Genomic DNA, 21,887 nt, shown 5'->3' with positions numbered 1-21,887 from the left:
CGTTGTTTGATTCCGGCAGTATCATTTTCACTTCACACATACTTTCTACTTTGGGTTGGTCTATCACATAAATCCTGATAAAATACATTTACGTTTGTGGGTGTAACGTGAAACAATGTTCAAAAATTCTAAGGGTATGAATACTTTTTCAAGGCACTGTATTGCTTAAATCACATTTTTATGTTTAACATATTTTTAAATAATTTTTGATGATGTTATTTTTAATTTTTCATATCAATATCTATATTATATCAATATCTATATTTAAACAAAAAACATAAAATCCTGCAGTTTTCGCATTGTCCGCTAAGCCTAATAATAGGCTTATAGATCACTTTACTGCAGTTACCGGCTTATCTGTCATTCTAATCCTGCCTGTAATGATATCACCTATCTGTAGAGATAAGACGGGATCCACCATTCACAACAGGTGATCGTTATAGTCTTGCCTTGTACAATAACCTCTGCACAGGTCAGAGAGCATGCCTAGAACACTCTCCCATAGAAGTCAATGAGGTCCCGTCTTGTCCACTGTGTCTATGGCCCATAGGGCTGCCGTAAGGCAATTTTCTTAATGCTTTTAAATGCTGTTAAGAACAGCTCAGACAAGATGGCCACCCCCATAATCATGTTCAGAAAATAGAATAAAGAAACCTGTAATCAGAAAATAAAAACAGGAGATGTGTCACCATCTGGATTTAACTGACAGATAACATTTTTTTCCTCTGTCATAAGAATATATGAGGAAGCTGACAACCGGATGTTACCACTGCCCTTGTCAGTATAGTGCATCCCTACTCTGACACTGTCCAGTCAGGGCTGTATGGCACACTGTATAGGGACATACCTTATTGACAACAGGAATTTGCAATGCCCAGTTATCAATTTCACACATTTCCAGGAAAAGCACAACATAAGAAAACAAGCCCCTGAACAGTAAATGTATGTGTCACAACCAGACAGCTGAGAAGCTCTGACAGAAGCCTTTCAGAACCTCCTCCTTGAGTTTTCTTTGTTGTGCTGTTCAGTTCCTCATCTCGTTAGCCTCTCTCAGCTGTCATGTAGTTGGACTGATTGCTATCCTTTAAATTCCGCCCCATAATGCATTACTGAGCGGCTTATAATGTCAAAAAACATAAAAAAACATAAAATCCTGCAGTTTTCGCATTGTCCGCTAAGCCTAATAATAGGCTTATAGATCACTTTACTGCAGTTACCGGCTTATCTGTCATTCTAATCCTGCCTGTAATGATATCACCTATCTGTAGAGATAAGACGGGATCCACCATTCACAACAGGTGATCGTTATAGTCTTGCCTTGTACAATAACCTCTGCACAGGTCAGAGAGCATGCCTAGAACACTCTCCCATAGAAGTCAATGAGGTCCCGTCTTGTCCACTGTGTCTATGGCCCATAGGGCTGCCGTAAGGCAATTTTCTTAATGCTTTTAAATGCTGTTAAGAACAGCTCAGACAAGATGGCCACCCCCATAATCATGTTCAGAAAATAGAATAAAGAAACCTGTAATCAGAAAATAAAAACAGGAGATGTGTCACCATCTGGATTTAACTGACAGATAACATTTTTGGTAACAAATTCCCTTCAAATCTAGTCTGGAGAACTTAATGAATCATTGAGCAGAGCTCGACTGATGTTTTATGGAGACGCATATTTATTGACATCCACATCATTTTAATCAAATCATCTTGAAACAGCAGCCAAGACAAGCAGATGAAACGACTGTAATTAGCAAACTATCTGATCTGGAGAATGTCACAATATTAACGTTCACTTCTTTAATATAGTTCCAGCACATGCTTGTATCCACTAAACCAGCAATGCACCGCCCGTCATGAAGAGGCATTCCAGACAGAATTAACATTCATTTGCAGCTGACACTAATTTGTTGATCAAAGCGACAGCCGCTGTACAAGCAGAAGACTATCCTCGGCATGTAGAACATCATTAACCGGAGAGCTAGAAGGAAACACTCAGGGCAGAAAATAGAGATTTATTATTTTCTAGTTTTATGCGGCCACCTTAAAGATGTGCATCATTAAGTCTTTGTTTCCTTTACATGTTTTACGAAGTGCAAGCCTAAGTTTAAATGAGTTTACTGTGTAATACAATATAAATCTATAGAGGCTACATACACCAAACATTCTGAAGAGATAATCTGAAAACCCACTCTATAACGACTACATGCTCTAATTGGTGGTACTCAGTAAATCACTTGTTGGCAGCACATTGCCCTGTGTAAATAGAGGATGTGCTGCCAACTTAATGCAAATGGCAATTAATGATCTCTCATTCACCCCCTTCACAACCATTGAATGGTTTAAGAGGCTGGGTTTCCAAGTTCTGTTTTTTTGCAGCTTTTGAAGCTAATGCCCAGAGTGGAAACAAAAAGAGGAGACTTGGTGTTTCCTTTATTCGTGCTCTTCATTTAAGATCCTTCAAAAACTTCATTTAAAATAAACCTGAATATGGAAACCCATCCTAAGGCCACTTTCACATGGTTAGTAGCCAAAATCAGCAGTGAAACCTACAGAGAAAAAGTGCAATGGGAATATTTGTGCCTCTTTTAATGTTTTGGACCTGTTTCTGGGTTTTGGCTTACAAATACTTATGGAAAATACTGACCGTGTGAAAGGGGCCTAAATGAAAGTAATAGCAAGCAACAATTGATGGGCATATTGTCAATCGGTGCTCATTATGGGCTGAGAATCTGCCCTAGACTCCGAGTCTTATCAGTAAATGTTTATTGCATCAATGTTGAAATACTCATTGGGGAGCTAATGAATAAAGGATTAGAAATAGGGGTGAAACATTTTTACTGAAATAAAAGTACCGTAAGTTGCATATATTCCATCATCAAATTGCAGACTTTTGACAATATGGAGAAGGCATTGAAGTAAGTATCTTTTCCTCTAGAGAAATTTATCTTAGAAATCATTTTTCTTTAACCTGTTAGTTAAGTGCTAAGACCCGTTGGAAAGATTTCTGATGCAGTTATACGTATGGTAAAGCTATCATATAGGTACGTATGGGGAATTACACTTCCTGGCATCGAGATACCATATCTGAGCAAACAGATTTAAAGTATTTGGAAAACTCTGGAAAGAGGCATATTGCGCCAAGACGACCATACAAAAGTTCTACAAGTGACAGCCTTTGCAGGTACTATAGGGCCTGCTACAAAGATGTCCTATATCAGGTTACTCCAACCCTCACCCCAACGGGCTGTTCGTAGCAGGTGCTGGGCCTATGTTGCATGAATGGTTTTGGTGGGAGAACAAGTGCCAGGAGAAGGGAAACAATTTTGGTTTACAGTACAAGGTCTCATATGCACACAACTATTGTTTGCAGCTCGGATGCAGACCCATTCACTTCAATTACTCCGTTCTGTGGCCCCAGATAGAATATGTCTTGTTCTTGTCCGTTTTGTGTTCAAGAATAGGTATCTCTATAATAAGCATCCGTGTTTTGCGGATTTGCAATCTGTGGAATGCAAAACACGGTATGGTCGTGTGCATGTAGCCACAAAAAAATGCGGCTTGGATGCGGAACCAAACAACGGTCGTGTGCATGAGGCCTAAGGAATCCTCTTGGCTGCTCAGGCCACCTGCACCTCACAATCATCTCTAGAATCTACCTCTTTCTGTGGAAAGAACAAAAACTCTCATCGTTGCCCTGATCCATTCCCGCCTTGATTATTGTAACTTATTACTATTTGGTCTCCTCCTGACCAGACTCTCCAATCTATCCTGAATGCAGCAGCCAGGGTCATCTATCTGTCTAACCGCTACCCCAATGCCTCTGGCTACTGGTTGCCCATACTGTACAGGCAAACAAGACTGTATCTTTATTGCCCTGACTCTGACGTTTACAGAAACACCCAATATGTGGCCGTAAACTAAAGTAGTGTCTGTGAGGCAAACACTGCAGAGATGAGATGTGGCTGAAAGACATCAGCATGTCGGTCTGGGCAAAATAGAGAAGATGAGGAAAGAAAATGTCTACATCCCGGGAGACGTTACTGGAAAGCTGGGTAATAAGTCAGTGATAATATTGTACACCGGGAAAGCTGGGTGATAAGTCAGTGATAATATCTGATACGGGGAAAGCTGGGTAATAAGTCAGTGATAATATCTGATACGGGGAAAGCTGGGTAATAAGTCAGTGATAATATTGTACACCGGGAAAGCTGGGTAATAAGTCAGTGATAATATCTGATACGGGGAAAGCTGGGTAATAAGTCAGTGATAATATCTGATACCGGGAAAGCTGGGTAATAAGTCAGTGATAATATCTGATACCGGGAAAGCTGGGTAATAAGTCTTATAGACTTATTACCCAGCTTTCCCGGTGTCTGATATTATCACTGACCTATTACCCAGCTTATATGGGGGGGGGGGGGGGGCATCTGTGGAGGGCACTTATGGGGTGGGGGCATCTGTGGAGGACACTTATGGGGTGGGGGGGCATCTGTGGAGGACACTTATGGGGTGGGGGGGCATCTGTGGAGGGCACTTATGGGGTGGGGGGGCATCTGTGAAGGGCACTTATGGGGTGGGGGCATCTGTGGAGTGCACTTATGGGGTGGGGGGGGCATCTGTGGAGGGCACTTATGGGGTGGGGGCATCTGTGGATTGCTGCCTGGACTCCTTCTGGGCGCCGGAGCACACGGCGTCCTCGGTTGCTATGACGCCGTGTGCTCCCTCCTGCTGCCGGAAAACAGTAATACACTGCTATGATCTATAAGATGTATCACTGTATTCCGGTGGCAGGAGGGAGCGCACGGCGTCATAGCAACCGAGGACGCCGTGTGCTCCGGCGCCCAGAAGGAGTCAGCCCGGGACTAATAGGGCCCAGGGGAGCATATCAATCACTAACCTCTGCCACCGTGATCTTCCAGGGCCCTCCTTCCTCCTCTAGAATCTGCAGGACAGCAGCGTAGCAGGCAGACTGTTTCTCTCCCCGGCACTATCTCCAGCATGCAGGACACGCCTCCCCAGCTTGTAAAACAGCCATGCGTGCGCGTTCTCGAGCGGCCGGCTGGGGAGAAGGTAGGACATTGTGCGCAGGCGCGGCACATTCAAGCCCTGCAAGTAGCTGGCCGTATCCATGGGATACAGGTAGACAACAGAGGCGCAGATGAAGGCATTTTTCAGGAGAACCGTGCAAGTTAGGAAATGGAAGTTATTTAGAAGATTATTAAAGGACACTTAGGGAAACTGATTAACAGCAATTAATGAAATGGGACAACCCCTTTAATATCCTGATTTCTATTAAAAAATCTTTCCCAAATAAAATACAGGTGAAACTCAAAAAATTAGAATATCGTGCAAAGTTAATTTATTTCAGTAATGGAACTTAAAAGGTGAAACTAACATATGAGAGAGACTCATTACATACAGAGCGAGATATTGCAAGCCTTTATTTGTTATAATTTGGATGATTAAGGCTTACAGCTTATGAAAACCCCAAAATCACAATCTGAGGTACCCTCTGCTCAGGGGGTATGGACTAATTAGCTGACTAGAGTGTGACACTTTGAGCCTAGAATATTGAACCTTTTCACAAAATTCTAATTTTAAGCTGCATTAATGCAATTCCTTTTAATTAGCATTACTGAAAAAATTTACTTTTACACAATATTCACATTTTTCGAGTTTCACCTGTATATTACAAAAAAAATGAACAACCCTTTCCCTACACAACAGTAAAATTAAATTAAATTACACACTTTAAACAGGTTATGATGTCAGAAATCCAAAAAAGTAATAAAAGAAACAGAAATTAAAATAAAATAATTGGATGATCCACTGGCTTATATGGTTATCCAGGAACAGATAACAGCTTTGCAGGTGTCAGGATTCTCTGCTAAAGAGTGAAAATTCAAGCAATGACCCAGAGAAAAGTTTACCCTTCTGAGGCTTCATTAAGATGAGTGAATTCCAGAAGTGACATCTTACATAATAGAGATGATCACCCACTAAGCTACCGCTTCCCGACTACATACCAGTACGCTTCCCTCATGATGCAGGCTCGCAGGCGTGAGGGTCCTGAATTCTCAACACCCAGAGATGATGCTACCAATGGAGGGGGCAGAAAAGCTACAATGAACTGTCAGCAGAAAACAAATATGATTGAGCGGCAGCATTCCTACAGGAAACATGTGTTCAAAGCAATGTGAAATATGAATGTCTGCTGTAGAGAAAAAGGAAAAACTTTTTATATGTCAAAATAACTTTTCACCAGGTAGTGGCAGGCTGTTCATACATCTTATGTAGTTGATATGTGGTGAAAAAGGACATCAAATCAAATACAGAAAAACAAAAAAGGTCAAAAGGCAACACAAATCTATTTAGTAACACATTCATCACGATTGAAGAAAGGTCCCTGGAAATGTCTCTGATACACATATGAGGGAGCATTTACACAAATGTGTGACGGCCGTGCCTGGTTTGCAGACCACAATACACTGATACACTTGTCAAGCTGCAAATGCAGGAGCAGGAGCATTTTATGAAAGTGTTTGCTAAACTGTTAGGGCTCTTTCAGACGGGCGAGATTTACGCGTGGGTGCGATGCGTGAGGTGAACGCATTGCACCCGCACTGAATCCAGACCCATTCATTTCTATGGGGCTGTGCACATGAGCGGTGATTTTCACGCATCACTTGTGCGTTGCGTGAAAATCTCAGGACGCTCCTCTTTGTGCGTTTTCCAGGCAACGCAGGCCCCATAGAAGTGATGGATGTCACTCCAGCTAGCTCTCAGATGGCTTTTTCTTACGTTGTAGTCATGAGGTTCAGACTCCCGCTCTTGCATTGGTGGTTAACGCGTGTCAATCCGCCTTGACCCCATTATCTCCCCCCCACCTCTTGTTTACATGTTAAGTTTACTATTCTGTTTCCCCCTACTTGATAATCATTAATGTCAGATGCTGGGTGCTATCCCTTAGTATCTCGCTTCGGCCTGACAGATGTTACCATTATAGTAATGTGGACGTCAGATCTCACAATATCTGTTCAGATACACATGAGTCCTACATAAGATCTCGCCCCATGCAAGCTCTAGCCCCAAGAAGACCGGTGAACTCAGCTTTCTCACTCGCTGACAAGAAGTTATTAGATAACAGGTCGCAAAGGCTAGGTTTAACGGAAATAAATGTTCTTGCATTTTCGCGTATTTTTTCACCATCGTCTGTCATGCTTCAATGGTAGCATACTAAAATTGTACCGTTGTCATAATTGCTTTATACTATTTTGTGCAGACTCGCTTGTATACCATTGTAGAATTTGCTTTACTGCACTACTGTTTGTATACCCTTATCTTTGTCACAAAATCAATAAAAAGATTTTAAAAAGAAAAGTGATGGATGTGGTGCGATTTTCACGCACGGTTGCTAGGAGTCGATCGGGAAGGATACCCGATCATTATTATTTTCCCTTATAACATGGTTATAAGGGAAAATAATAGCATTCTTAATACAGAATGCATAGTACAATAGGGCTGGAGGGGTTAAAAAAATAATAATAATAATTTAACTCGCCTTAATCCACTTGTTCGCACAGCCCGGCTTCTCTTCTGTCTTCATCTTTGCTGTGCAGTAGGAAAAGGACCTGTGGTGACGTCACTACGCTCATCACATGGTCCGTCACATGATCCATCACCATGGTAAAAGACCATGTGATGGACCATGTGATGAGCGCAGTGACGTCATCAAAGGTCCTATTCCTCAAAGAAGAAGACAGAAGAGAAGCCAGGATGCGTGAACAAGTGGATTAAGGTGAGTTAAATATATATTTTTTTTAACCCCTCAAGCCCTATTGTACTATGCATTCTGTATTAAGAATGCTATTATTTTCCCTTATAACCATGTTATAAGGGAAAATAATACAATTTACACAACACCTAACCCAAACCTGAACTTCTGTGAAGAAGTTCGGGTTTGGGTACCAAACATGCTGATTTTTCTCACGCACGTGCAAAACGCATTACAATGTTTTGCACTCGTGCGGATTTTCCCGCAACGCACCCGCATCTTATCCGGGCCAAAAACATGACGCCCGTGTGAAAGAGGCCTTAGGCTGGAAACACACTTTTATGCTCCGGTTGTATTATATCCGTATTACTTGCATGTGTCACAGCTAGGGATGTGTCGATTCGCATAAATCTTCGCTAGAATACTGTAGGGAGCGGGTACCAAATGGTACCTTGGAACCGAAGCAGAGTTCGGTAAAAGGTTTTTTACAGTAGAAATTAATTTTTTAAGTTATTACCCGAAATCTTGCGAGACTTCGCCAATACATTCTAATACTGTATGGAGCGGGAGTATTCTAACGAAGTTTTATATGAATCGACTTCGGATGTTTCATCCGAAGTCGATTCGCTCATCCCTAGTCACAGCCCAACCACGGGTTTAACGGACCTGGACTCAGAGAACCATACCTTCCTATATGATGCTGTGAGCTTGAGTCATTTAAAAACCCCAGTCGGACTGTTACACATGCCATTGAAATAGATGTATAATGTGACGGAACCTGGAAGTGTGACTCCAGCCTAATGGCCTATTCACACAACTGTTTCAGATTTTCCTTCTCTAAAAAAATGGATTTGGGAAAAACATGTGCGTTATTTTTTTTCTCAATCCCATAGTTGAGTGCGCTATTTGAGCCACAAAATCTCATGTAGATATCGCCTGTGCTTGTCAAGAAGGAGATGAAGCAGGGGGTGCAATGGTGAACAGTGTAGCTTGGGCCTGCCCTCGTCTGCCTTTCATGGCTGAGATGGGAATAACCACATTAACAAATGATGAAGCAGCCAGCGCTCCATGGTTTACCTAACTCCTATAGCGGTGAATGAGAGCCGCACAAAGAACTTACTGCGCTCATTCCCATCTTGGCCATGAAATTATGAAATAGGAATACCCCTTTAACAGCTCTTTTGCACATGGGTTAATAGTACTTTTTGTCCAAAATTAAGCAACGAATCACTAAGTGAAATGTACCATTACTTTCAGCTAAGCTAACCCTACAAGGCATTGAGCCTGGTTTACTAGTGAATTTCCTGGTGACAGACTTCCTTTAAAGGTTTTCCATACAACTAGTAGTTATCTATACCAGTATTTCCCAACTAGCGTGCCTCCAGCTGTTGCAAAACTACAACTCCCAGCATGCCCGGACAGCCTTTGGCTGTGCGGGCATGCTGGGAGTTGTAGTTTTGTAACAGCTGGAGGCACACTGGTTGGGAAACACTGATCTATACCACCTCTTCTAATCTGATACACCCAAAGAAAATGTAAGCCTATAATCATCAAAAATGGAACAACCGCCCATACATATCAATACCATGCATAACACAATCCACTCATGCCTGTGGCGAAGAAATATATACCTATATGCCAGACCACATGAAATGCAGGGAAAAAGGCGACCTCCTCATCAGGAGACACAAATGGTGACTCAATCCCACATATACATAATAGTAAAGTGCATAGTGCATATAAACATCCAATACATGCAATACACAGAGTCTATTTACCCATTATGTGTCTCCTCTGGGATGGCACCAGCCCCAATGTGAGTTTCGGACCCCCAGACGAAGGTCCGCCGAAACGTGTGTCGGGGCTGGCGCCATCCCAGAGGAAACACATACTGGGTAAATAGACTCTGTGTATTACATGTAATGGATGTTTATATGCACTTTACTATTATGAATATGTGGGATTGAGTCACCATTTGTGTCGCCTTTTTCCCTGTACTTGTTTTTTTTGTATGAATTGTCATTTATAAACTGTGTCAATAAATTATATATATATATTTATATTTCATGCGGTCTGTCAAATTTTAATCGCCATATAGGTATATACTCTTCTAATCTGAGTATGGATAAATACTCAGCCTGTCGGATCCGTGCTGCTGCTAGTCCACGCGTGCCCCCGGACTGCCGCTCCAGCCCCATTGACTATAGTGGGGGTGGGCCAGAGTTCCGGCGGCAGTACACGCCTAGAGGCGGCCAGAATAAAAGTACTACACTAGTTCTTTGCCGCTAGTGTGAAACTAGCCTAATATATAAAGCTGAGTGTATGTATGTGTGTATATGTATGTATGTCCACTAAAAGAATCCGCACCGTCGCATTTATAAACACAAAATTTGGCAAAGAGGTACATCAGGTGTGCGGGAAGGTTTTAGACCGGGTCTCAGATATTCCTGAGATATTCCCAAAAAATGCATTAGCCAATAGAAGCCTGGTCACATGATCCTTATCAGCCAATAGAAGCTCGCAGGACCTTAGTCTTCACATACACACAGTTTTACACCAGGTTTCCATAACAACCCAGCCATTTTTCTTCACTGCTGTAGGTCAGCTTTAAAGGGGCATAGCTATGTTAGCTATGGAGGTCAGTGTTAAGGGGCGGGGTGCTGTAGACGTCACTGTTAAGGGGACGGGGTGTTGTGGAGGTCACATTATAAGGGAACGGAGCTCTGTGGAGGTCACTGTTACGGGGGCAGGATATTGTGGAAATCACTGTTAAGGGTGCTGTGGATGACACTGTTAAGGGAGTGGAGTGCTGTGGAGGTCACTGTACAGGGGCAGGTAGGGTGGCCATTCAGGCCACCCTCAAAAGACGGACTTAAAACCCCCGCCCCCGGTCCCTCTAAGCCACGCCCACGACACAGTTAGTCCACGCCATCACCCACTCCGCAGCCGACAGGATTGAAAAAATGAAGGTAAATATCAACTTCTGTCAGCTGCAGGGGTGAAAGGGATGGTGACTTTCTCCCTGCAGTTCACGCTCAGACAGCACAGTGCTGCTGTCTGAGAGTGAGCTAATCAAAAGGACATCCTTGTGTCTGTCCAGGCCCTGCACCGGACGAAGGATAGGAGTCTGAAAGCCGGACTGCCGCCCTAAAACCGGTCCTCTAGCAACCCTAGGGGCAGGCTGCTGTGGAGGTCACAGTTAAGGGGACGGTCCGCTATGGAGGTCAGTGTTAAGGGGCAGATTGCTGTAGAGGCCTATGTTAAGGGGGCGCGGTGTTGTGAAAATCACTGTTAAGGAGACAGGGTACTGTGGAGGTCACACAAAAAGGGGCGGCTGCTGTGGAGGTCACAGTTAAGGGGACGGTCTGCTGTGGAGGTCACTGTTAAAGGGGAGGCACTGTGGAGGTAACTTAAGGGAGGAGGGGACTGTGGAGGCCACTATTAAAGGGGCAGCAGTGTACTGTGAGGTCACTGTTAAGGGAGCAGGGTACTGTGGCAGTCACTGTTAAAGGGGAAGTCGCTGAGGAGGTCTCTGTTAAGGGGGCCGGGAATGGTGGAGGTCACAGTTTAGGGGACTATAAATTATGGTTAGTGTTAAGGGGCCGGTGCTGTGAAGGTCAAAGTTAATGGGGTGGGCTGATCTGGAGGTCCCATTTTAAGGAGACGGGGCACTTTGGGGCGGTCAGTGTTAAGGGTGGCGGGCTGTGGAGGTCACTGTTAAGGGGGCAGGGCACTGTAGATGTCACTGTTATAGTGGATAGTGTCGATATCTTTCAACGACACACACAAACAATAAATGAAATAGCTGAAATATACCCGTGCAAAGCCGAGTCCCTCAGCTAGTACTAAATAATGATGAGATATTGTGAGTGATATTAACATGATGTACGTATAGTTACTAACCTGTTCCTCCAGCCCATGTATTACCACCAACATGAGGCATGTTATCTGGATCCAGCTTTCCATGTGTTGGTGAGCTCACATCCAAACCACTGTCTTTCTGTATTGTGATCTGAAAAAGGCAAATGCATACGTAAGTATTCCCTTAGCAATGCACCCTACAAGATGCACTACTGGCCAAGTAGAGCACAGGATCAAAGCCAGTGTAATGTACTAGAGTCTTACCACATTGCAACACAAATATGGCAAGTATGATATCACAACCCCAATGTATTCATTTAGTTATAGCTTTTCATAACAAATTTACCATTTAAATTACAATTTAATTGTAAAGCACTGGATAATATAATTTAAGGGTTTTATCAGGGATCTGAACAAAAACTAGTAAAGGTATAAGGCACAGGGTTCACAAAACAGTAGCTATGTTAGGGTTCTTAAAAATTCTTTTCTCCTTATTATTGATCCCCAATTAACAGAAGACACTAGCTACTCTAGTTGTCTTTACTTACAAAAATATATTAATGTCCGATCAGTAAGGGTTCCACCCTTTCGGCCCCGGAAAAACAACAGTATAAGCGTGCTAATATGCCTTGTAATGCAGCTCATTCCAATTCAAGTTGGGTTGAGAAGCATTACCAGGCCTAGCACATGTATCGACAAGCTGATGTGCCAAGATAAACAATGATGAGTAATGGTAAGTCGGGGAACACAGCAGCCACGTCATGCAACTACCGAGTCTGACCCCCACTGACCACACTTTAGATAAGGACAGGCCACCTGTTGTGTCTGACACATGCCCGATGCACAAATAAACATGATTCATACATGATATAAATCTCTTGTAATAGGGAGTGGCTGGGTAACAGAATGAGTAGACCATGTGGCTGACAACAGGACAAATATATACCTCAAACTGCCGACATCTAAAGAAATTGAGAAAACTTACTGCACATAAGAATTCAACCTATGCCCATGACCTCCATTATTTAGACAAGTCCATGCACTGGTTTCTTGCTAAAAACGGTTCTTATTTCTCATTTTATGGGATTAAAAAGACAACCACTGGTTATGACACTGCACAACACGCTTCACTTGGCACACATGTGAATGACTGGTCATCTCTATCGTCCTGTGAACCAAAAAGATCTGTGCTCCACTGTCAACATCTAGACCTACGTCTTTGCCTCTGCTTCTTTGATCCTAATCCCCTTCATCTGTTCTTCTGCTTTGTGGACAGATCATACCCTATTTGAAGCCCTCCATTATTTTCAATAATGTTTAGCACATGCAAAGACTAAATTCTGGCTACTGTGCCATGTTAGAATAATATTGTAAAAGCACAAGGCTTGATGATGTATGATTTTCCTACTACTCTGTCTTGCCTGGTTATTTTAGAAGCCACACTAAGGCAAACTGAAAGTTTAAAACATGTAAAGGAAAGCCTAGCTACTTCTCAAAATCATAAGACCAATGCAAACATGCATTAGGAGAGAGCCTTGCCATAGGAGTTTATAATCTGTGTGGAAAACAATTTTATAAATGGTAATTTGTGGATTAACTGTTAAAAAATAATACAGTTCTCTTGTGCTGGACCTCTGGAACCCATTATTGTGTTAGTGCCTGAGCACATCAGGGGATCTTCCGATGGGGCAGGCCCTACCAGTGACACTTGAAAAAGTGTGTATATTTCTAAAAGTTTCTGGAGAGTTTATCCCAGTTCCCGACTACCTGTATCATTTAGGGAAAAGAGGGGGGTTACCAATAATAAACCTCAGAACATGACAACCAATTAAAGGGGCCTAGCCTAGCTAAATTCATCAGCCTACCAAACACGCCAATAACCCCATAGAATGAGAATCACATATATATATATATATATATATATATATAAAAATATATACACAAATAAATATAAATAACATACAAGTAAGATTACAGGGGCAAGATAGAGCATAGCCCCACTTAACTGCTGCAAATAAGGAAATACACAAGGTAAACAGCCTGGACCATTATATATAGATATGATAGGACACATAAAAATGATGTCAAATGAATATCAAAGGTCATATAGATAAACATACCGACTAACTGCCTGAACACATCAACGGCCGCAGTATATATGAAAAGTGAACAGTCCAAATTATGTCTATTACAGGGATGCTGGTAGTATAAAATACAGCAATACAAACAATGGTCTCCAAGCTGTAAATTTAATAATGACCGCTAACAAACAAAAAAAGTGATATCAAGCCTCCAAATAAGGCTACTTTCACACTCGCGTTTGGTGCGGATCCATCATGTATCTGCACATACGGATCCGTTCAGATAATACAACCGTCTGCATCCGTTCGTATTATCTTTAACATAGCCAAGACGGATACGTCTTCAACACCATTGAAAGTCAATGGAGGACGGATCCGTTTTATATTGTGCCAGATTGTGTCAGTGAAAACGGATCCATCCCCATTGATTTACATTGTGTGTCAGAACGGATCCATTTGGCTCAATTTCGTCAGACGGAGTCCGCCTCCAAAGCGGAATGGAGACGGAACGGAGACGAACTGAAGCAAAAGCTGATGCATTCTGAGCTTTTCCATTCAGAATGCATTTGGGCACTCCTTGTGAGATCCCTGAACGAATCTCACACACCGAAAGCCAAAACGCCAGTGTGAAAGTAGCCTAATACAGGCAAAATGAGGTGCAATAACAGCCAGCCAAATAACTAATAAGATGTAATATAACAGTAAAACATGGAAGTGACTGTAATGCCGGCTGTCCCCACAAAACCACAAATGGAAAAATAACATGCAGTAAGAAGCAATAAAAATCAACCAATGGCTCTGTCATTGTACTGCATATATTGTTTACATGTAGAACTGGGTTTTCAGCACAATTAATAAGGTAGTCCAAGATAATTAGAAATGTTAGCAATGCCCCAGAATGCTGTAATGCTGGCGCTGTTCTCTGTGCTGTCAGCCTGGTTCTTCTCCTGATGTTTGCAGGTATACAAGTAGGCAGGGGCGTAGCTATAGGGGGTGCAGAGGTAGCAGTCGATACCGGGCCCAGGAGCCTGAGGGGGCCCAAAGACCCTTGTTCTGCATAAAAAGACACACAAAGCACTGAGGGAAGGGGGCCCCAAGCCTAATTCTTGCACCAGGGCCCATGAGCCTTTAGCTACGCCCCTGCAAGTAGGATATCTTTGGAGAAAGCTCAAAGCCAACATGATGTGACCATAGGAGCAAGTGCATCTTTATCACCTACACACAAATTGTCCTTAGCAGACTACTGAACGTTCTAAGTTAGTTGACAAGTCTGCTCATTCACATTCAGCTGACACTTCCACTATACATAAACCACTCAGCACTTTCCAGCTAGCCACTCATGATTTCCCTTTGCAGACCACAATGGATTCTTGGCCACCCACAGAGTGGGCTAATGATAGTATAAGACAAATGTGGGGCGGATAACATGTAGACAGCACCATAACAGCACAATTAATGTCAGGCAGCCATCATCATGTAAGTAGGCATCAAATACTTTATTTTATAGACGTCAGACTGCATTTAGGAAATGAATCAAATACTTTGAGCTACTGACAATGGAATTTGATGGACATTTTGGCTTTCATCTACAATAACCAATGTTGTTATTATTCTACTACTTAAATAACTATAAAATGCATATAGAATGTAACAGAAGTACTGAAAATCCATACAATTCGTTAAAGGACACTAAAGAATGCACAAGAAGGCTAAGATCCTAAAGAGAGTTTGTCCATTCATTTATGTTCAGTACCCAATGCATTTTCCAATGCCTCTACTAGATCTGAGAGCAGGAACCCACCTGCGTCATGCTCGGATCAGTTTTCTCTGACACAATAGAAAATGGATCCGTCCTCCATTGACTTTCAATGCTGTTCAGGACGGATCCGTCATGGCTATAGAAGACATAATACAACCGGATCCATTCATGACGGATGCATGCGGTTGTATTATTGTAACGGAAGCGTTTTTGCAGATCTATGACGGATCCGCAAAAAACGCTAGTGTGAAAGTAGCCTAACACGCGTAGTACATATGTGAAAAAAAAACACGGCATGGTATATGAAATTGCAGTCTTGACTTGTTCTACAGAAGGTTTACACGGGTAGGTGAAGACACACATGGGGTGGCCAATATGGACTGTTTGAAAGTTTCTGTTCTATTTCACTGAGCACTATCGGTGATTAGTTGTGGAACTACTGGTCTGAGTGGAAGTTTTCTTTTCTCGTAACAAATTGTTCCCTATTCCACTCTTTGATCATGTACTCACACAGAACCATGCAAGTCAAGTCAACTAACTAAAAAGAATGGTTAATCCTTACTGTGCGTGGAAGACCTCAGCTTTAAAAGTGACCTTTTAAACTTATATCTGTAAATCAAGATTTCATTCAGTTGTAATAATGGCTTTTTAGGAGTGTATCTCAAGATGTCCAGACAACTATTGTTCTGCTCCATAATATATGGCTCATAAATGTGAAAGGGATCATTTTGAAAGGTCAGTGCAACTTTGAAACAAGTATATGAGATCTCCCTAGTGTTCAAGTTGACATCTCAAGACAGACAAGTACGTAAAAGACGCGGAATTATAGAAATCACAGGGTCGATAGACATATTATTTATATGCAAACGCTAAAAAATGGAAACAAAATAATCAAAAGATCTCAAATTACTCAGTATCGAGTATGAGTGCCATGCACAGAAAAACATGCACTTTGCCACACTGAATGCACTTGGATATGCAAATCATCAAGATACACTGCTGGCAGCTCGCTTTGCAAGGATGGCCCAAATGTGCGCCATGGGAGACAAGTCCAGAGACAATGCATGGTAGCATGTTTAGGCCACACAGCTTTCTCACAGTAGCATAAGCAACATGTGGCCTGGAATTGTTCTGGGACACTGGAGAAATGGCTGTATCACTGGTTCCATGACTAAATCAACATAACGCTGAGCTGTTAGTCTACCTGAAATGAAGACCAGAAGCATCCAGCTACCATACATTATGCCACAAGCAGTTACTCTTCCAGAGGCTGTTCCTTTTTAATCCCTGGCTTCCAACCTCTTTAGTCACTAAACCAACCGGCAGCAGAAACCTTTTTTGGTCTCTTCAAAAGGAAACAGATTTAGTGCAGACCCACAAGTATAAAACTTCTCTATTGTACTTACAAGATCATTTCTTGCAACATCACATATACAATTAGTATCTCTACCCATTACTCTCAAATATTGTTCAAAAATCTGTCTAAATCTGTGTTAGTGAGCACTACTCCTTTGCCGAGATAATCCATCCCACCTCACAGGTGTGGCATATCAAGGTGCTGATTAGACAGCATGAATATTGCACAGGTATGCCTTAGACTGCCCACAATAAAAGAACACTCTGAAATGTGAAGTTTAATTACACAGCAGAATGCCACAGATGTTGCAACGTTTGAGGGAGCGTGCAATTGGCATGCTGACTTCAGGAATGTCTACCAGAGCTGCTGCCCGTGCAATGAATGTTCATTTCTCTACCATAAGCAGTCTCTAAAAGCGTTTCAGAGAATTTGGCAGTACATCCAACCGGCCTCACAACCGCAGACCACGTGTAACCACACTAGCCCAGGACCTCTACATCCAGCATGTTCATCTCCATGATCGCCTGAGACCAGCCACCCGGACAGCTGCAGCAACAATCAGTTTGCATAACCAAAGAATTTATGCACAAACTGCATAAACAGTCTCAGAGAAGCTCCTCTGCATGCTCGTCGTCCTTATCGGAGTCTGGACCTGATTGCAGTTCATCATCGTAACTGACTCGAGTGGGCAAATGCTCACATTTGATGGCGCCTGGGACGTTGGAGAGGTGTTCTGTTCACGGATGAGTCCTGGTTTTTACTGTTCAGGGCAGGTGGCAGACAGCGTGTGTGGCGTCGTGTGGGTGAGCGTCTTGCTGACGTCAACATTGTGGATCGAGTGGCCCATGGTGGCGGTGGGGTTATGGTATGGGCAGGAGTATGTTATGGACAACGAACACAGATGCATTTTATTGATGGCATTTTGAATGCACAGAGATATCGTGACGAGATCCTGAGGCCTATTGTTGAGCCATTCATCCACGACCATCACCTCATGTTGCATCATGATAATGCACGGCCCCATATTGCAAGGATCTGTACAATATTCCTGGAAGCTTAAAACATCCCAGTTCTTGCATGGCCAGCATACTCACAGGACATGTCACCCATTGAGCATGTTTGGGATACTTTGTATCGGCTGTCTGCCATCTGCCCTTAACAGTCAAAACCGGGACTCATCCGTGAACAGAACGCCTCTCCAACGTGCCAGATGCCATTGAATGTGAGAATTTGCCCACTCAAGTCGGTTACGACGATGAACTGCAGTCAAGTCCAGACCCCGATGAGGACGACGTTCATGCAGATGAGCTTCCCTAAGACGGTTTCTGACAGTTTGTGCAGAAATTATTTGGTTATGCAAACCAATTGTTGCTGCAGCTGTCCGGGTGGCTGGCCAATTGCACGCTCCCTCAAACATTGCGACATCTGTGGCATTGTGCTGTGTGATCAAACTGCACATTTCAGAGTGGACTTTTATTGTGGGCAGTCTAAGGCACACCTGTGCAATATTAATGCAGTCTAATCAGCACCTTGATATGCCACACCTGTTAGGTGGGATGGATTATCTCGGCAAAGGAGAAGTGCTCACTAACACAGATTTAGACAGATTTGTGAACAATATTTGAGAGTAATGGGTCTTTTGTATATGTAGAAAATGTTTCAGATCTTGAAGTTCAGCTCATGCAAAATGGGAGCAAAACCGAAAGTGTTGCGTTTATATTTTTGCTCAGTGTATACCGGGAGTGCAGAATTATTAGGCAAATGAGTATTTTGACCACATCATCCTCTTTATGCATGTTGTCTTACTCCAAGCTGTATAGGCTCGAAAGCCTACTACCAATTAAGCATATTAGGTGATGTGCATCTCTGTAATGAGAAGGGGTGTGGTCTAATGACATCAACACCCTATATCAGGTGTGCATAATTATTAGGCAACTTCCTTTCCTTTGGCAAAATGGGTCAAAAGAAGGACTTGACAGGCTCAGAAAAGTCAAAAATTGTGAGATATCTTGCAGAGGGATGCAGCACTCTTAAAATTGCAAAGCTTCTGAAGCGTGATCATCGAACAATCAAGCGTTTCATTCAAAATAGTCAACAGGGTCGCAAGAAGCGCGTGGAAAAACCAAGGCGCAAAATAACTGCCCATGAACTGAGAAAAGTCAAGCGTACAGCTGCCAAGATGCCACTTGCCACCAGTTTGGCCATATTTCAGAGCTGCAACATCACTGGAGTGCCCAAAAGCACAAGGTGTGCAATACTCAGAGACATGGCCAAGGTAAGAAAGGCTGAAAGACGACCACCACTGAACAAGACACACAAGCTGAAACGTCAAGACTGGGCCAAGAAATATCTCAAGACTGATTTTTCTAAGGTTTTATGGACTGATGAAATGAGAGTGAGTCTTGATGGGCCAGATGGATGGGCCCGTGGCTGGATTGGTAAAGGGCAGAGAGCTCCAGTCCGATTCAGACGCCAGCAAGGTGGAGGTGGAGTACTGGTTTGGGCTGGTATCATCAAAGATGAGCTTGTGGGGCCTTTTCGGGTTGAGGATGGAGTCAAGCTGAACTCCCAGTCCTACTGCCAGTTTCTGGAAGACACCTTACTCAAGCAGTGGTACAGGAAGAAGTCTGCATCCTTCAAGAAAAACATGATTTTCATGCAGGACAATGCTCCATCACACGCATCCAAGTACTCCACAGCGTGGCTGGCAAGAAAGGGTATAAAAGAAGAAAATCTAATGACATGGCCTCCTTGTTCACCTGATCTGAACCCCATTGAGAACCTGTGGTCCATCATCAAATGTGAGATTTACAAGGAGGGAAAACAGTACACCTCTCTGAACAGTGTCTGGGAGGCTGTGGTTGCTGCTGCACGCAATGTTGATGGTGAACAGATCAAAACACTGACAGAATCCATGGATGGCAGGCTTTTGAGTGTCCTTGCAAAGAAAGGTGGCTATATTGGTCACTGATTTGTTTTTGTTTTGTTTTTGAATGTCAGAAATGTATATTTGTGAATGTTGAGATGTTATATTGGTTTCACTGGTAAAAATAAATAATTTAAATGGGTATATATTTGTTTTTTGTTAAGTTGCCTAATAATTATGCACAGTAATAGTCACCTGCACACACAGATATCCCCCTAAAATAGCTAAAACTAAAAACAAACTAAAAACTACTTCCAAAAATATTCAGCTTTGATATTAATGAGTTTTTTGGGTTCATTGAGAACATGGTTGTTGTTCAATAATAAAATGAATCCTCAAAAATACAACTTGCCTAATAATTCTGCACTCCCTGTATATGCCCCAGGTTGTATGTAAATATATATATATATATACCCCAATTATATATATATATTAGTAAGATCCCAAATGCGGCCATAGATATCCCCTGAGTCACGGGTGCCCACCCCCAATCCTCCTGCAGGAGCATTCCGGCCCAGTATAGTGCTGACATATTCCACAGCGCTTTACAAACAGCATCATCATCACCCACTGTCCCCAATAGAGCTCACAGTCTAACGTCCCTATCAGTATGTCCATATAGTGTGGAAGGAAACCAGAGTGCCCGGAGATAACCTACGCAAACATAGGAAGAATGTACAAACTCTATGCAGACATTACCTTGGTTAGATTTAAATCTAGGCACCAATGCTAACCACTGAGCCACTGTGCTGCCCTTTGACTTGACAAATACTTAACATAAATTGAAATGTTGCATAGCACTAAATACACTTGTCTGGAACTGAATGGAAACACTTTAGTAAATGATGGTTAACTTTATGGAAACCTGAACATAATTCTAGATTTGAGGGAGAACCTAGGCAAAATAAATTGTTACAAATTGCAAAATTGTAACCTTTCAATCATCTAGGTTTAAGTCAGAAATAATGATGGACGTTTTAATCACAGGCAAAAAAAGGAAAAATGATTTTAGGAGGAAGAAATTGGTGCATACAGCTAGACTACACTAAAAGTAACTATTCATTTCACTTTGCTCATTCATATGGCTTAATTTACACCAATCCATTATTGTAAGTTTGTGTGAAAATGTATATATATATATATATATATATATATATATATATATATATATTTATATATATATTAAAATGATCAGACTTATAGAGGTTAATAAGGGGTGTTGGGAAATGTATAAAAAAGTAACGGTACCTCAGGGCTACTTATATATGTGTTTTGTTGTTCTGTTTGAATTACGGTATATTGATTATGTGTATTTAAGTGTATATTCATCTGATTAAAAAAATTATGAAATATGTGGTACTTCAAAAAGTGGAAGAATCAGTGCATGCTTTTTACTGCACTTACATGAACCATTTTAGGGCTCTTTCACACCTGCGTTATTGTCTTCCAGCATAGAGTTCCGTCGTCGGGGCTCTATGCCGGAAGAATACTGATCAGGATTATCCTAATGCATTCTGAATGGACAGTCCGTGCTTCAGGATGCATCAGGATGTCTTCCGTTCCTGAACTGGAACGTTTTTTGGCCGCAGCAAATAGCGCAGCATGCTGCGCTTTTTGCTCCGGCCAAAAATCCGGAACACTTGCCGCAAGACCGGATCCGGAATGAATGCCCATTGAAAGGCATTGATCCGGAACCGGCCTTAAGCTAAACGTCGTTTCGGCGCATTGCCGGATGCGACGTTTAGCTTTTTCTCAATGGTTACCATGGCTGCCGGGACGCTAAAGTCCTGGCAGCCATGGTAAAGTGTAGCGGGGAGCAGCATACTTACCATCCGTGCGGCTCCCGGGGCGCTCCAGAGTGACGTCAGGGCGCCCCAAGCGCATGGATGACGTGATCGCATGGATCACATGATCCATGCGCATGGGGCACTCTGACGTCATTCTGGAGCGCCCCGGGAGCCGCGCGGACTGTAAGTATACTGCTCCCCCGCTCCCCACTACTACTATGGCAACCAGGACTTTAATAGCGTCCTGGCTGCCATAGTAACACTGAAAGCATTTTGAAGACGGATCCGTCTTCAAATGCTTTCAGTACACTTGCGTTTTTCCGGATCCGGCGTGTAATTCCG

The 21,887-nt window shown here is 42.6% G+C and overlaps 1 protein-coding gene across 2 annotated transcripts in view; it reads right to left on the bottom strand.

The window, feature by feature from the left end:
* The window catches only part of VWA8 (von Willebrand factor A domain containing 8), a 429,985-nt gene that overhangs the window by 44,322 nt on the left and 363,776 nt on the right, over positions 1–21,887 (bottom strand). For both annotated transcript variants that reach the window (XM_044284760.1, XM_044284761.1), the window contains exon 39: positions 11,678–11,786. In XM_044284760.1, the coding sequence (XP_044140695.1) occupies positions 11,678–11,786 (109 nt within the window). The remainder of the gene's footprint in view (positions 1–11,677; positions 11,787–21,887) is intronic.

Source organism: Bufo gargarizans, chromosome 3, assembly GCF_014858855.1.
Source record: "Bufo gargarizans isolate SCDJY-AF-19 chromosome 3, ASM1485885v1, whole genome shotgun sequence".
NCBI classification, from domain to species: Eukaryota; Metazoa; Chordata; class Amphibia; order Anura; family Bufonidae; genus Bufo; species Bufo gargarizans.
The sequence above is the reverse complement of the archived record's forward strand: the minus strand, read 5'-3'. Positions and strand labels throughout refer to the sequence as shown.